Source organism: Chrysemys picta, chromosome 5 (genome assembly GCF_011386835.1).
Source record: "Chrysemys picta bellii isolate R12L10 chromosome 5, ASM1138683v2, whole genome shotgun sequence".
NCBI lineage: Eukaryota > Metazoa > Chordata > Testudines > Emydidae > Chrysemys > Chrysemys picta.
In genome coordinates this window covers 129,851,077-129,867,163 of record NC_088795.1, presented here as the reverse complement: position 1 = coordinate 129,867,163, position 16,087 = coordinate 129,851,077, and the positions used below count along the sequence as shown (strand labels likewise).

The 16,087-nt window shown below is 46.3% G+C and overlaps 1 protein-coding gene across 2 annotated transcripts; it reads right to left on the bottom strand.

Annotated features, from left to right (window-relative positions):
• Positions 1–242: 242 nt before the first annotated feature.
• Positions 243–15,775, bottom strand: THNSL2 (threonine synthase like 2). Of its 2 annotated transcripts, XM_005292452.5 has the most exons (9): positions 15,615–15,775; positions 11,821–12,056; positions 9,843–10,037; positions 9,212–9,364; positions 7,991–8,221; positions 6,151–6,299; positions 4,641–4,766; positions 3,541–3,692; positions 243–2,026 (listed from the first exon to the last, which is right to left on the bottom strand). In XM_005292452.5, the coding sequence occupies exons 2-9, from the start codon at positions 12,041–12,043 to the stop codon at positions 1,822–1,824; spliced, it is 1,434 nt and encodes a 477-aa protein (XP_005292509.2). In that variant the 5' UTR covers positions 12,044–12,056; positions 15,615–15,775; the 3' UTR covers positions 243–1,821. The 2 variants fall into 2 exon arrangements, with proteins under 2 accessions (XP_005292509.2, XP_042711519.2); XM_042855585.2 differs by lacking the exon at positions 7,991–8,221 and having other exon boundaries at positions 15,615–15,756.
• Positions 15,776–16,087: the final 312 nt, after the last annotated feature.

Here is a 16,087-nt window from a genome sequence, read left to right as displayed (position 1 = left end):
TTCCCCCCGGATGGGGGTTTGATTACTAAAAAGCCGGACATGTCTGGGAAAAACCGGACGTATGGTAACCCTAGCCACTGCTATCATAAGTCCTTATACCTTAGCTGTTACCTCAGGCATCATTAGATGATAAGTATTTAGGGGCAGGGATTTTGTCTAGGTTTGGTCAACAATATACTTGTAACTAAGGGAATCCATATGTCTTGAATAGGTAGATCATAAACTCTGCATAAGGAAATGAGTTGTGCTCCACACAGTGTTTATTTATCTTATGTTCAGCTGTCATACAGGAATAACTGAGACAGGGACATCCTTTGAACATACAAAGCCAGCCCTGGATCACCCAAGTTTTCACCAGATTGAATCTCATACAGTCTATTCACAAGAGTTCATATAGTGGACTATAGAACCCATTTTACATATAGTTGATCTTTTAGGCTAAGATTATCAATTTAACATGTTATATGGCCTCTGTCTGTGACTCTGTGCTTCCCTGATTTGGCTTGACAGATAGAAACTAAGTTTTTGAGAAAAACACTGACTCTTTTCTATAGGATCAGGAATCATTTTCTCACCATGGATATTGCCACCTTGTTGTAAGCAGCTGATCAGTGTCACCATATACCAGTCCAAGTTCTCCCCAGCATCCAGAGCACCTACCTTCCCTTAACTGAAACAGCTTCTCCTCTTTGGACGCAGAATGGCTTCATCCCCCACACTCGGAGAGTTTTATTGTTTGGCTACCCCGTTATTTTCAGAGATGTGACTTATTCCACATTTAAAAGTTAGTTGCCCACATTCACGAGTGCCAAATTGCCTGCCTAGCCTGTGAGCCCTATTACCCCAACTGCCTGTGCAGCTCCACTATTTGTGCATGCAAATGGCCAGTTAGCTGCATTACCGACGGGGCAAGTACCCCACCTGCAGGCACTGAATGTCTGTGCATGCAAATAAGGCATGGAATTGCCCGTGGAAAAATTCACATATTGAATTGTGAAGATTAGTCCCTGGAAGTATTGTTGAAGCATCATCTGGCATTGTTTGTTCACCTAAATGGAGATCCAAGTCTCCAAAGACTCTCTATGGCTCCTTGAACAGTATACAGGTGACAACTGTTGAGCACTCTTTCAATTTATGATCTATTTTAAAATACAGAAAAAAAAAATAGGTTGCAGTGCCCACTGGTGGGCAGGTAAAGAAAATGATAAAATTCAGCATGATCAAGATATCAAAAAATGGATACAGTAGCCAGAATTCAAGCACTGATTTTATTTAACGTACTTTGGACAACAGTTCATTTTTGTTGCTTATCCAAATTACAACATAATTGCTCAGGAAAAAATCATTACAGCAATTATTCCTCTACAGATTTTTTTTTTTTTACTAGGGAAGGAAAGATATGGGATTGGAATTGTGTAAAACCTTAGTCAAATAATGATTCCTGTTTGTAAGGCACTTTGAAGAGAAATTTGAAAGAACTTTTCCACAAGGGTTAACAGGGATAAAAGCTATATGGGTCCAGAGACTTTAAATGGGATTCTATCAAAGTTACTCTAAAAACCCTATAGAATTTGACAGACAGAGCCTTTCTATACATTTTTTAAAACCATTCTATAGAATTTAATTGAGAATTATATTCCTGTTACAGAATTCTATCGCTTTGGTTACATGCTACGTGGAGACATTATAATCCTCTATTGAGTTCTTTAGGACTTTCCTAGGAAGGGAAATTATCAGAAAGCTTACGCATCATTAAGTCAGCCTTGTCCTTTATATGGAACTGCCCAGGTATGGCACTATTGAGGATCAGATGAACTCCATCTATGTGTGTCTGCGCTTGGTGATGGCTTCTATTCTGTCTCTTAGGGTTTTTGCCCAGTCGTCTTCTTTCCTCAGTGTTGTGGACCTGGTCTCCATGGCGTTTAAAGCTTGGATCTCAGGTGGAACTTCAGGAACAAGCTTTGCTCTGAGCACGGCATCCGGGAACTTTGCTGCGGAGGCGGGTGCTAAGCAGCACCTGGGTCTGCTGCGAAAGAGAGAGAAAGAGACATAGGATGTTGTGTACTGTTAGTAGTTCTGGAGTCAGTTGGGTGTAGACCCACCCAAATAAAAGGTCCGCCCCCTCAGCTAAAGGGGCAGAACCACCAAGCCTAGGCTACTAGTGATTTCTGGGGAAAATTAAAGAGAAGACAGGAGTGGGGTCAAAGATTAATTACGAGGAAGCCAGAGGGGGACACTGAGCAGAGAACTCCAGACAGTGCCGATGGCTCCTCAAAGGTGTCTTAGAAGTCAATGGACACCGCCCAGAGGAACTGTGCCCAGAGGTCTGATCTGAGACGGGAACAGAAATAGGCCCCAGGGTCGCAGAGTGCCCCTTGTCCAGCTTCCTCCTCCCAGTGTGATGGATGGTCGACCTGGCCAGTGCTAGGATGAAGTTGACAAGAAGGTCCTGCAACTCTGTGGGGCACAAATGGGGTCTGACTGGCTCAAGAGGGGCAGGAAAAAGTGCAGCCACAACCTCAGTAAGAGGTTAGGAAGGAGTTGGAAGAGAGGCTACAACCTGATGCACCCATGCTGATGTGAGCCAGGATCTCCCTCTTTCTGCAGAAGGAACAGGGGTCAGGGGAGTTCATGAACCACACCAAGTACACGCCCATTCTCATGGCTCCATGAAGGAGCTACCAGCTTCTATCCCTGGAGGGCTGTGGGAATACAGTGGAGGTGCTGGGGTTCCTCACCTCTTCAGGTGGCAATAAGTCCCACCACTTGGTGTCAGGGCAGGACACAAGGGCGAGGAAATAAACACTATCGAGCACAAGCATGTACAGCTGTTTCCTGGATGCGGTTCAGAGGCAGGCCAGCTGGATGCCATGCAGCCAATGAGGTTAGCCTAGCCTGAGTTTTAGCAACATACAAACGAGCGAGCAGCACCAGTGAGGATACAGTAATTCGGCCCTGGCTTTATAGTGTAGTTGTCCTCATGGGTGCTGCCTTCTTACATGTGTGTTGCTAAAACTCCCAAGGTTCCTTGTGCTGAGGTAAATCGAGCGGCTCCATGATTCTCTTTCAGTGAACAGTGGGAGAACTTGTCCCTTCTTCTGGGCACGCGGGGTGGGAGGGACTGTGGGGAAGCAGTGAGAACTATCAGCACTCGAGTAGTTTAGCCTGCATCCTCACTACAAAGTGGGTGGGATACCAGCCTGAGTGAAAGCAACAGCTGACTCTAGCCCATAATCCCAGCCACGCCAGTTAGCCAAGCTCCAGCCTCAAACATGTGTGTTACACCTCTCTTTAAATACTGCCTCTCACTGAACAATTATAACCAAAATTATCCTACTGCCAACTACATGTGCATCATCAGTGTCAAACAGCCTCCTCAAAGAACTGGAAAGACTTGAGCAAAAGCAGAATGCCAAAGTCTCCTACTAAAAATTAGGGCCCTTTACGGATGCCCTCCACCCAAGAAGCTCTCTCATAAGATCACCCGTGGTGTTAGCCACTTCCTGAAAGGAATCTGGCCTTCCATTAGTAGCTTCTTACTTGCTGAGATGGCAGTCCAACTGCTTATAATGGTAGTGAACAGCCACAGCTGAGTGGGGACATAACAGGTAGCGATTATCTTCCCAACAGCGTCTCATTGCTTGAACAATGTCTTCATCAGATGCTGAACATGAGCTCAGCACTTCAGAAAGCTGGAGAACCAAGGAGAGGGAAAAAAAAAAAAACCCAGAAACAAGACCCCCAACAATTATACACAAAAACCACAATAGAATTTACATTCAATGTCAAATCATTTTAAAAAATGTATTAAAAGTTCATTCTGTGATGTTACCACTTGTATGTAAGACCTTCTTATTTGTTAGGATCTTGAATACAAGAGAGACGGGTACTTCTGTCAGACACATTTATACCATCATCAGAGTCAGTCCAGCCTATGCAGGGTTTTGCACACCCAGCTACGTCAGTTAATAAATGCACTTTGTTGGCAGACGCAATGCAACTGATGCCGGTATCTGAGGATATCAATCCCAAACCCTACTGTATGTGATGGGTGCAATAATATATATCTTTTATGATTTAACAAGGACTTTGCTAGTGTTTCTTTCCCATGGAGACAACACACACTGAAACCATTAGTTTACTTTTCACCTTTGATTTTTCTCCCTTTCAGCCTGATGCCTGATTCACCAAAGCTCTTGCTTAAAAGGTTAAGCATGCATGTAGTCCCACAGAAATCCATACAACCACTCACAATTTAAAGTTACGCACTTGATTAAAAGCTTTGCTGGCTCAGGGTGTTGGACAGTGAAATTACATTGTCAAGGAGCGTTTTGGTCCTAAGTACAAATAATGCACATGCTACTGGACTGGGGTTTCTAGGGCTGCAGGCGAATGTTTAAATACCAACAAAATAATTGTAATGTTTAAAGAAAGGATTATTTGACAACATACCTATGCACACAGGTTTTGTAAACGCCTGTCTTCCGCCACCCTACCTACAGATATCTACATTTTAGATCTGAGATGACATGGCATGATCCCTTTAATACACTTGCAATATTAATATTTATTCTGAAAACAGTTGATTTAAAAAAAATGTGATGGAAAAGTATTTACTAAACACACATGAAGGAACTGACCTTTCTGTGCAATTCTTCTGGGAGTGTAAGGTTTTTTGACATGTAAAACTGTTCCATCAGAGTTTTAATCAAGCTGCCATCACAGTCCGAAAGCAGCCACAAGATTCTCTCCATATTGTAAGGTTCCTATAAAAACACACACTCCACACATGAGCCTCCATCCAGAGAGGATCAAATTCAGAATCTGGAGCACCGGTGCTCTCTAGTTGGATACTTAGTGCGGTAGATACTACTGTACCGCACGGCTGAGCACCTCTTGTGTGCTCAATGGGAGTTGAAGATACTCAGCTCCCTGCAGGATCAGGCTTTGTATAGTTGTGTCAAAATAAATAGGGCTGGGAAAAGAAAGGACGAGATCCAGGTGGAGAGTAAGCCTGAGGTCCTGCCCTAGACTGGGGGTTCCAGCAAGAGCCGCATAAGGGTAAATTAGCTATAGAGAGCACAGGAACCTCCGGAGATAAACCAGAGATAGGCAAGGAGATAGGGAGGTGGAGTAGGAGCCCTGGGAAACAGCAACAGAGTCCTAGATTGAACAGATCTAGGTTGCTAGTCACAGGGTCCCTGGGCTGGAACTAAGGAGTGGGTGAGCTGGGGGCCTGGGGCTGCTCTACCAGCCACTGTCAAAGTGCCACAAGACCTGCAATTGGAAGAGAAGACTGCCTGAGATGACATACTAACAGCTTGTCTGGAGGAACATTGTTACCCCAGAACAGGGGGATGATATAGTGACCTGGCTAGAGGTCAGGAAGAAAATTAGCAGAAATACTGACATCTTGGCAGAGACCCAGGATTTTTTAATTGCACATCAGGATGAAGAGCATGGTTGACAACTCCACTTCTCAGGTACAATGGAACTTTCTATGTCAGGGGAATGAGGGAGGGATAGCTCAGTGGTTTGAGCATTGGCCTGCTAAACCCAGGGTTGTGAGTTCAGTCCTTGAGGGGGCCACTTAGGGATCTGGGGCAAAATCAGTACTTGGTCCTGCTAGGGAAGGCAGCGAGCTGGACTCAATGACCTTTCAAGGTCCCTTCCAGCTCTAGGAGATGGGATATCTCCATTAAATTTAATTTTTTTTTTATTTAGGGGAAAAGCTCATCTATACAGGAGATAGAGCTGTCTCAAAGGCAGTCGGAGACTGTGGAATTACCGATCTGGAACTACGGACCATCACAAACCTCCCCACCTTCTCCAAATGCCAGGGACACTTCTTCAGCCTGCCGTTGGTACTATAAACACACAGCAACACGTAAACAAAACAAAAAAATCCCTACCAAAAACACCACACTGCACACACAATTCTCCCACTAGGGAGACAATCAGAGGGCGAATGAACCACACGTGACATGTTCGTCACATCACTTCAAGCGCTACTGGAAGGCACTCAGACTCTGCAGTGACAAGTGTGGTGTAAGAGCCGATGTAGAACAGAATATGGACAGCAAAATCATTTTAGTAGCTGTATCAGTCAATATAGTATATATGATCTCTCCTTCTTTACCAGACACATACCTGAATATCCATTGCAGAAGCTAAAGTTGGCTTAACGCTCCCCGAGAATGAGAAATCTCCATGCTGAATTGCCCTGTGCATAATGTCGTTATTATTTACCACGGCGACGAGTTGGATTGGAAGTCCCATTTTCTGTGCAATATATCCAGCTAGGAAAGAAAAATTCAAAAACGTGGGCTTCAGCTCCATGATGAAACACTCATAAAGCAGATTTACCAATGAAATCATTGCTCCTCCATTTGTGCAAATTTATCAGGAGAGGCCAAAACTTATGTTCCATAATGCAGTTCTATCTTTAATATACAGGTATAGCTCAAAGAAACTACAGCTCCCAGTATGCAATGCTCCATTTGAGCAACCTCACAGCAAGAGAGACCACTGCATGGTTGGTCCTGGAATCTCTGTGGACCCCACCATCATATTAAGAGATGTAGTGAAGAAAGGGGGCTCTGGAAGATACTTTTCATTCAAATGGGATGTGACCTTTGAACTCTTGTCAACATGCTAATGCAGCTTTAGATAGATGCCCCTGAAATATCATGAATGCAACTTTTTACATCACCCCTTGTATTGCTTTTCCAATAGATATGATTCCCCTAAAGTTAAAAACGCCAGAATTGTACAGTTAGGAGAGAGCTGTTACCATGATTGTCCCTGCCCCCCACCTCCCAAAAACAGGATAAAGTTCATGTGCAAATGGATGTATAATGAGTCAAAGCTACACACAGGCCAGATTAATTGTACTACTACTGGACAAACTGGAGAAATGGTCTGAAGTAAATAGGATGAAATTCAATAAGGACAAATGCAAAGTACTCCACTTAGGAAGGAAAAAATCAGTTGCACACATATAAAATGGGAAATGACCGCCTAGGAAGGAGTACTCCAGAAAGGGATCTAGGGGTCATAGCGGACCATAAGCTAAATATGAGTCAACAGTGTAACACTGTTGCAAAAAAAGCAAACATCGTTCTGGGATATATTAGCAGGAGTGCTATAAGTAAGACACAAAAAGTAATTCTTCCACTCTACTCCACACTGATTAGGCCACAACTGGAGTATTGTGTCCAGTTCTGGGTGCAACATTTCAGGAAAGATGTGGACAAATTGGAGAAAATCCAGAGAAGAGCAACAAAAATGATTAAAGGTCTAGAAAACATGAGGGAAGATTGAAAAAATTGGGTTTGTTTAGTCTGAAAAAGAGAAGACTGAGAGGGGACATGATAACAGTTTTCAAGTACATGAAAGGTTGTTACAAGGAGGGGGGGGAATTTGTTTAACCTCTGAAGATAGGACAAGAAGCAATGGGCTTAAATTGCAGCAATTGTGGTTTAGGTGGGACATTAGGAAAAACTTCCTAACTGTCAGGGTGGTTAAGCACTGGAATAAATTGCCTAGGGAAGTTGTGGAATCTCCATCACTGGAGATTTTTAAGAGCAGGTTAGACAAACACCTGTCAGGAATGGTCTAGATAATACCTAGTCCTGCCATGAGTGCAGGGGACTGGACTAGATGACATCTCAATGTCCCTTCAAGTCCTAGGAGTCTATGATTCTATGAATTCATGTCTAATTTAGAATAATCAGATCCTCAGTATTTTCTCTCTTCAGTATCCAACTCATTCTGTTCATGTGTCTTTCTAACATGGTCATCCCCATATTTTCTACATATGGCACCATAGCACTGTTCTGTGTCTTGTATGACACCAACAATGCTATTGGTACTTAAATATTACTAATCATGATTTAAGTGGTTCAGAAAAAAAAATACAACCTCCCTCTTCATCGCAAGCCACTTTTTGGTTTTAAGACCCAAAGAATGTCTTTCCCCCCCACCTAACCTGTGATATTTCCTCCACCCCCTGTTGGCACAACGATTTCCACAGTTGGCAGTGGAGTCATGTCCATGGATGGAGTGCATTGAAAGTAAGCATGGAAGTAGTGAGCGATCTGCACCATAATCCTAGACCAGTTGATTGAGTTCAAGCTCATCAGATTATGTTTTCTAGAGAAATCTGCATCAGCGAACAATTCTTTGATCAGCTCGTCAATTTTATCAGAATTTCCATGAGCTGTGAAAAAGAAAAAGGAACAATCAGGAGTATTAACTGAAGTGTTGCTGAAATTAGTGAATTAGGCATAAAATAGTTGTTTTCACCTACCGAACAGGATTCAAGACTGACAGGTTATTCTAGCCATCGAACTGAATTTGTGGAGGTGGAGTTAGCACACATATAGAGGTCCAACAGAAATATTTGGATCCAGGTGTGGGTTCCGATTCTGAATTACTCAGAATTCCCAACTTTTAAGGGCGTTTGGATCTGGGATTTTGGTTTGGGCCCATCTATAGGTTATTCCAAAGTCATAAAATGAACCAGCGGCAGAGTCAGGACTTGAACTAGTGTCTTATGGCTCCCAATTCTTTTCAGTAACTCAGAGCGCTGCCTGGCCAAAGGGAGTCATGGTAGGGCCCTACAAAATTAATGGTCCATTCTGGTCAATTTCACGACCATAGGATATGAAAATTGGTCAATTTCATGTTTTCAGATGTTTATATCTGTAATTTCATGGTGTTGTAACCTTGGGGGTCCTGACTCAAAAGGGGGTGTGTGGAGGGTCACAAAGCTATTGTAGGGGGGCTGTGGAATTGCCACCCTCACTTCTGTGCTGCTTTCAGAGCTGAACTTGAAGGCAGCAGCCCCGGAAGGTTCCTGGAGGTGGACGTGGGTTTGATCTTCTTCAGGTATGGGAAACCTATTCAGACCTGAAGAAAAGCTCTGTGTAAACGCGAAAGCTTTTCTCTCACACCAGCTGAAGTTGGTCCAATAAAAGGTATTAACTCACCCACCTTGTCTCTCTAATATCCTGGGACTCACATGGCTACAACAATACTGCATACAAGCCATGCTGATTGATGGCCCAACATGGTACACCCACAGCGGGAGCAGTTTGTCACACAATTCCCACGAGGCTTTCTAGAATTAATGGCCAGTTCACATTGGGATTGACATTAACATCAACCCAGCAATAGTATGAAGTAGATCATCCAACAAAATGCAAACCAGTAAACACGTGGACGTTCTCTTCGATCACCGTCGTCATCTGCAGTTCTTGGATCTGGCTGCAGAGATCTTTGGGTAATAGAACAAAGATATCCATGTTGTTTTCCCCTCGCACACTTTCAATTGCCGAGCTACCGGTGTCTCCCGAAGTTCCTGTTTCACATGAAAATAATCAAGGACAAAATAATTATATCTACTAATTGAGAGTTAATTAAAGACCGAAAGAGCAGCCACATTTGTTTTCACACAGAAGGGTGCACTTGTCAGTCTGGATTATTTTTGGTTAGTGCCGGGTGTACGGCATTTAATATTGGAAAATGAGCACTTCCCAATCACAAACCACTATCAGCAGAGACACCAGGGAATGAATGGGAGGCTGAACCAGTAAAGATGCCCTCTAGGTCAAGTGAGGCATACTGACCACCCTGTTCTGGAGATAACTAGGATGTAAACCTCCAGGGTTATCAATCCAGTTTCACTCATAAGCACTAATAGGAGGGGTGTGTGTATATATAGTATATAGCCCAGTGCTGTGGACCCACATAATGACCTTTGCACCATTTGGGTAGCCGCTGCACCGGGGTAAATTCCGAGTACATTGCTTGCATCCATCTGTTTAGCTGTAACCTACCAACTAGAATAGTGATGTGCTTCTTCCTTTTCTTCAGGAAATACTGTAAAAACTGTCCTGTGCAGGACAAGGACAAGTCCTTAAAGGCATAAGTTACACCATGCCAGAGCTCCAAAACATTCAACCCATTCTTCAGCCTGGCCAGATGCACAACATTTTTGTGTCTGAACTTCCGGAAGGCGCGGTCAATCAGATCTGGAGGGAAGCAGTTGAAGGAGAGACTGTTAGAATAGGTACCAGGAATAAACCTCTAACACATCACCTACATGATCATGGTTTGCCAAGCTTGTGAATCTTTACTGAAAAACCAAAGACCCTCCAGTACTGCAGAGCTAAGTGAGTGATAGACAGAAGCCCAAGACATTATTCTCTTACAAATTAAGAGTCTGATCTTCAGTGTAAATTGAACAGGTCCACTGACTTTAACAGAGCCATGCTGATTTATACCAGTTGAGGGTCTGACCCAGTCAGATCTATTTTTACAATTAAAACAAGAATCAACCAATGTTGCAATGAACAGGCTCAGGTGGATGGTCCCCACTGCCCTTTAATGGACACAGTGGTCTGGTCTACACTTGGGGCGGGGGGGAGGGAGGGGGAATTGACCTAGGATACACAACCTCAGCTACGAGAATAGCATAGCTAGAGTCGACGTATCTTAGTTCGACTTACCTCGCGTCCTCGCAGCACAGGGTCGATTGCCGTGGCTCACCCATCAACTTTGCTTCTGCCTCTCGCCGAGCTGGAGTTCAGCAGTCGACGGGAGGGCAATCGGGAATCGATTTATCGAGTCTAAACTACACGCAATAAATCGATCCCCGATAGATCGATCGCTACCCGCCGATCCGGCGGGTAGTGTAGACATACCCAGTGAGACTTTGGTTAGGTGCTATATTAAAATCTAACTGTATAAACAGAACTGCGCAACTGTCTGTCAGAGGCCATTTATGGCTGACAGCTAAGGAGATGCTGCTTTTACAGCAGGAGAATCCAAACTCTTTCCCCACTGTTGCAGAGAAATTTGAGCATCCATGGAGTGCACCACAGTGACAGCTCTGAAGCACCACGAGGCCACCGATTTGTTACAAGGTGTCTTTACCAAAACCTACACCTGGCTTCATGTTACATGATTGTTTTGTGATCCATTTTGCCAAGGGAAAATATAGAACCAGGAACATCTGGCAGAAGGAGGAATCGATTTGCCACATATGCTTTTACATCTGTTTACAAATGTGTTAATTAAAACAGTCTGGACCAAATTCTGACAGGGTGCTACCCAAAGGCAAAGAAAAACCACACACACAGCAAGAAAGGAAATTTCCTCCTTAATCCTGTCTACACCAATCAAAAGCCACATAGGGTTCCACAGGTCTTCTATGATAGGAGCCACAAAGGTGACAGAGCCTGCTTATCTTTTCCATGCACGCCCTCTGATACACCAAAGGTCTTATCTGATACACTCCCATGTTCCTAGAAGGCGTCTTCTACATGGAATAGCCATGTGGGCAGGGGCTGCTGCAGCCAGCATAAAGATGCCCAATACCACCGATTTTGCAACATTATATATACTATATTTGCACCCACTTGCAGCAGAGATCTGCCTTCCTACAGCAACCTGGGAAACTGCATTAGCCCTTCAAGAGAATGACATTTATAGACAGAGACAGAATTTGGCCCTGTGTTTGTTTAAAGAGAATCTTCTGCTAGCCTTCAGAAGAGGAGCAGATCTCCAACAATCTAGTTTAACAACAAGACACACCATGTGGATGAAACAATTGGGGAAGGTAAAGGACAGGGTAACATTATAATAACCATGGAGATTCTGGCCACTAAGGGCCTTCATAGGTCCAGTGAGGATCAGGGTTATTAGGCTGATGGGTTAATAGGGGGTAAAATAATAGTCTCATCTAAGAGCTTTGATACAAATAGCGTGAACCCTACAGCAGGCTGCTTGGATTGCTGTCTAGTTTGCGTTTACCATTCAGCTCTTTCCGTGGGATTAGTTCAGACGAGATGAAGAGTGAACTCAGCTCTTTCACCAGCTCTGGATAGGAGAAGGCACTCCATGTTCGCAGGGTGTTATAGTCCAGGGTAGGGATTTCCTGGGGCATGAAAAGGCCACCATCCGGTGCATAGCCAGAAAAGAGGGCTCCTTCAAAGTCAACGCTCCTGGCTTCTCCTCGAGTGCTGACGTACCTCATGTTTCCAGCGTCGCTGCAAGAGACGTGACAGTTACACCAGGGTGCCCTGGGGGAGAAGTCTGGGGTACCACATGACAGGGAGACAGAGAGACAGGTGTTCTGTGGATGCTGCTGTGCCCTTTACTATCGGTGTCATGGAAACTGGGAACAAGACTGGCTTCAAGACTGATTCATCAAAACAACTAGTGCTCTGAAAGTGCAATGGGGTATTCTCAGGCCAGGACTCTCTGAGGAGATTAGAGGGACCCTGCATGTTCCATGAGGACTGGGAGATTTATTTGGGGAAGGAGAGAACTTATTTCTCTATAGAAACACTTCTCTTGGTATTGCTCCTGCCCACAAAATACCACTGCAGCTCCTACTGAAGCCAGAGGGAGCTGTGGTGGCTCAGCATTTTGAGAATTAGGCCCTTAACTTTATCCTGAGAATTTAGGCCTATATAACTTTAGCACAGGCAAAACTAGGGTTACCATACGTCCGGATTTCCCCGGACATGTCCTCCTTTTGTGTGCTAAAAATAGCGTCCGGGGGGAATTTGTAAAGCACTCACAATGTCCGGGATTAGCAGAGAGTGGCTGGGAGGGCTGCAGGGAAGTCCCGGGCTGGACTCAGGAGCAGCTGTAGAGGAGCCGGATCCGCCCTGCATTCTGAGCCAGCAGCTCCCTTGCAGCCCAGTCCAGCAGCACTGTGCAGGGCCAGACCGGGTTTTGTTGTGCAGGGCCAGACCGGGTTTTGTTGTGCAGGGGAGCTCAGCCACGTGTCCGGCTCGGCTGCACAGAGCCCAACACTCTGTTCTGAGCAGCAGGGTAAGGAGGTCAGGGGGCAGGAAGGTTCTGGAGGTGGAGGTCAAGAAACGGGGGGGGCTTTTTGGGGGGAGTGGAGAAAGTTTTGGGCAGTCAGGGTACAGGTAGGGGGTAGGGTCCTGGGGGGCAGTTGGGGGGGGTCTTAGGAGGGGGCAGTTAGGGGACAAGGAGCGGGGGGGGTAGGGGGCTGGGAGTTCTGGGGGGGAGCTGTCAGGGGGCAGGAGTGGAGAGAGGGATCGGAGCAGTCAGGGGACAGGGAGCAGAGGGGTTTAGATGGGTTGGGAGTTCTGGGGGGGGCTGTCAGGGGGCAGGAGTGCGGAGAGGGATCGGAGCAGTCAGGGGACAGGGAGCAGAGGGGTTTAGATGGGTTGGGAGTTCTGGGGGGGGGCTGTCAGTGGGTGGGGAGTGGTTGGATGGGGCGTGGGAGTCCCAGGGGTCTGTCTGGGGGTGGGGGTGTGGATAAAGGTTGGGGCAGTCAGGGGACAAGAGGCAGGGAGGCTTAGATAGTCCTGGGGGGCAGTTAGGGGCAGGGGTCCCAGGAGGGGGTAGTCAGGGGACAAGGAACGGGGGGAGGGTTGGGAGGTCAGGGGGGGCGGGAAGTGGGAGGGGCAGGGGCGGGGCTAGGGCGGGGCTCCTCCCGTCCTCTTTTTTGCTCGCTGAAATATGGTAACCCTAGCAAAACAGAAGATGGCACCACACCAGAGACCTGGGCGAGGGGACTGCCTAGTAAGTAAAGTTCACAAGCCAGCAGAAGCCAACTGGATCGGAGAGACCCTGCTTACCACATACCAGGGGAACACATTAGCACTGTAAGAGAGGGACACTGAAACACAGCTCCTTCCAAAAACGATGCTAACACAAGGCCTAGGCCCACTGTCTGAAGTCAATGGCTGGATTCCCACTGAATGCAATAGGAAGAGAATTCAATAGCTTTTCTAAAAGATCCACTGTAGGAATTATTTTGGGCAAGTTCTCTGGCCTGTGCTATGCAGGAAGTCAGACTAGATAATCATAATGGTCCCTTTTGGCCTTGGAATGTATTCAAGATGTAAAACATTAACTGGTAAGTATTAGGCCCGCCGACCCCAGCAGCCCTGCACCGGCTGGCCCGCCGACTGGCCAACCCCAACCCCAGCCCCAGCCGCGCCGGCCGGAGCAACCCCAGCCCCTCTCCCTTTAATCGGTTAACCATTTAAACAATATAATTTTAATTGTTTAAACTGTTAACTTTTTAAATGATATTTTACATCCCTAGAATGCGCAAATGGCTCAGAATCTCAGCTTTCATTGGAAAATCAAAGTTTTTAGCCATCGTGTTTGTGGATTAAAACTGGAAAATGTGAACACTAAAGACTTTAAAAACACAGTACATAAAAAGAGCCTAAACTCATTCTTTTCAAAACTCGCATGATTTTTCAAGAGTCCTGAATCATGATATTTCAATGTTGGGGGTGACAACATTGTATACAGTATTAGGGCACGTCTTCACTACCCGCCGGATCGGCGGGTAGCAGTCGATCTATTGGGGATCAACTTATCGCGTCTAGTGAAGACGCGATAAAATCGATCCCTGATCGCTCTGCCGTCGACTCCGGAAATCCACCGCGGCAAGAGGCGGAAGCGGAGTCGACGGCGGCGCAGCCGCGGTCGACTCGCCGCTGTCCTCACAGCCAGGTAAGTCGACCTAAAATACGCAACTTCAGCTACGCTATTCACGTAGCTGAAGTTGCGTATCTTAGGTCGACCCCTCCCGCCCCATAGTGTAGACCTAGGGTTAGACTAAGCAATTGGGTGCAGGGACCATCTTTTTATCCCACGTCTGTACAGCACCTAACACAATGGGTCCATGATTGGGGCTCCTAGGTACATCACTGCAATACAAATAATAAATCATCATAGAGCATAGGAAAACCGATGGTTTTCCGATTCAGGCATGCAGCATTGGAATAAGGAGGCGCCCCCACACCACCCGGAAAGCTCTCAGACAGAGCAGGGTGAGATTTTTCAGTGACACTTTTTTTTTTTTGGCCCAAAAATACAGATTTGGGTCGACCAGAACGTTTCCAAATTTGTGTTAAATTCACCAGATTGGTTCAATCGGGAGGAAATTCTGACACTGGATTTTTTTTATTCAAAATTACGTTTTATTTCAAAATATTTGATTTGGAAAAAAAAAAACAGCTGGAGAACACAACCTGCTGGAGGGCCCCAGAATGAGCCTGGCCAGAGAACCGAACAACCAGTTGCCAGCCCAGCGCTGTTATGCCAGCAGGGGGAGGGGGGGCGCTCGTCCTTGCCATGTTAGTTTGCAGTTTTGGGGCAGCGGTTTGCAACCTGTCCAAGCCAGAAGCAGCAGCCCCGCACAATGCAAAGCTCCTGCCAGGGGGAGCGTCTGCCAGCCCCAGCCGCGGAAAACCCACAGCTGTGCAAATCAGACCCAGTCCCCACGCGGCAGCAGGGCGCTCTGCAGACACTCGAGCACTGAGAGCCGCTGGCCCCAGCAGGAGGCGGGCTGTGGGGTGCAGGAGCCCAGGCAAATACCCCCCCGGGCGGTCAGTTACCGGCTTCAGCCCCTGGGAGCTTTGGAAACTGGCAGCTGATCCGGCCCATCCCGCAGAGTGTGAGCGGGGAAGGCGAGCCCAGCCCCACGCAGCTGGCTGCAAGGTTGCCCCAGCAGCAGAAAGCAATGCCCGCTCTCCCCCGAGCAGGGTCAAACCAGCCCCATAGAGCCGTCCTGGCCCTGCCCGAAACCGCTGGGGTTTACTTACTAATTAGCAAGACATCAGCCACCCAATGCACAAACCGACTAGACTCCGAAATAGAGCAAAACCAGGAGCCCCCAGCCAGCTAAGAGAGCTTTGCTTTATTTCCCAGGCAGCAAGCCAGCCTTTGCCTGTGTGCTCCCTGAAAACACTCCCCACTCCAACTCACATTGGGACTGCAGGTTCCTCTGTAAACAGGACTCCGGTTGTAAGTCAAAAATATGCATAAAGAATCTTGGCAGTTTCATCCGTTCATAGATATCTGGATTCGTTACAGACAATAATGAATAAAGCTACACATTCCCCCTGGGAGGTAGGTAAACAACTAAAATCCACATTGTACAGATGGGGAAACCGAGGCACAGAGTGGTTATGTGACTTGCCCAAAGTCAGACAACAAGCTAGTGGCAGCGTCAGGGCTAAAACCCAGATTTCCTAGGGCCAATTCCTCTGTCTTAACCACAAGACAACCTTCCTCT

Bases quoted from the DNA above. Each gene is read 5' to 3' on its own strand.
- THNSL2 (XM_005292452.5), bottom strand. From the start codon at position 12,043: ATGAGGTACGTCAGCACTCGAGGAGAAGCCAGGAGCGTTGACTTTGAA. The intron at 8,222-9,211 runs GTTTGCATTTTG...TCTTTTTCACAG, and splicing joins GAACGTCCACGTGTTTACTG to CTCATGGAAATTCTGATAAA. The intron at 6,300-7,990 runs GTTAGGTGGGGG...TTTCTTTCCTAG, and splicing joins GGGTGGAGGAAATATCACAG to CTGGATATATTGCACAGAAA.